Source organism: Sphaeroforma arctica (genome assembly GCF_001186125.1).
Source record: "Sphaeroforma arctica JP610 unplaced genomic scaffold supercont1.8860, whole genome shotgun sequence".
NCBI lineage: Eukaryota > Ichthyosporea > Ichthyophonida > Sphaeroforma > Sphaeroforma arctica.
In genome coordinates, this window is record NW_014031698.1 from 389 (window position 1) to 1168 (window position 780).

General features: G+C 40.3%; 1 protein-coding gene across 1 annotated transcript; it reads right to left on the reverse strand.

Annotated features, from left to right (window-relative positions):
- Window positions 1-496: 496 nt before the first annotated feature.
- Window positions 497-653, reverse strand: SARC_16777 (hypothetical protein; the record flags this gene model as incomplete). Its single annotated transcript, XM_014289121.1, has 1 exon — window positions 497-653. A coding segment is annotated over one exon (157 nt), but the record flags the coding sequence as incomplete, so codon positions are not given.
- Between the last annotated feature and the right edge of the window lie 127 nt (window positions 654-780).

Below are 780 nucleotides of genomic sequence, written 5' to 3' on the forward strand. Positions count from 1 at the left end.
CAGATGAATATAGATAAATACTCTCATAAGATACCCCTAATGTGGCGCGTGAACACGACGCTACCACGAAAAGTCATATCGCCACAAGAAGAATAAGCGTACGAACGCTTTTCAGGTATTCACTTGCATCCAGTATACACCACACTACCCCTGCGGCAGCGCGTGCGGACATACTACACATATGTTTCAAGTAGTACACCCCACAAGGTCATACATACACACACAAACACATACCTACGCATAGATTCGCATACATTCACATACATACACATACATTCACATACATACACATTCATACACATACATCCACATACATCCACATACATACACACATACATCCACATACATACACATACAAACTCATACATACACATACATGCACATATATACACATACATACACATACATACACATACATACACATACATACACATACATACACATACATACACATACATACACATACATACACATACATGCACATACACATACATACCTCTGCACTGTTTAATACTCACAAAAATCACCATCGCATACCGTTGGTAATGCGACAGACTCCCCGAGGACGTATCCATAGTGGAACGTCGTCTATGTTTAACACTTCCACTACCATTACCCAAGCCGACACTGAAATCCTTCCCCAAAACTTCCATTAAGTTGCTATACTCGTTGCTCACTCCATCAGCACCATTCTGTGTGTGATTGAGAAAACATGTAGGCGAGTGGTACTTGATGTGTCACTCAATCTACAGCCTATATCCTATAGACCAAACTTTATAT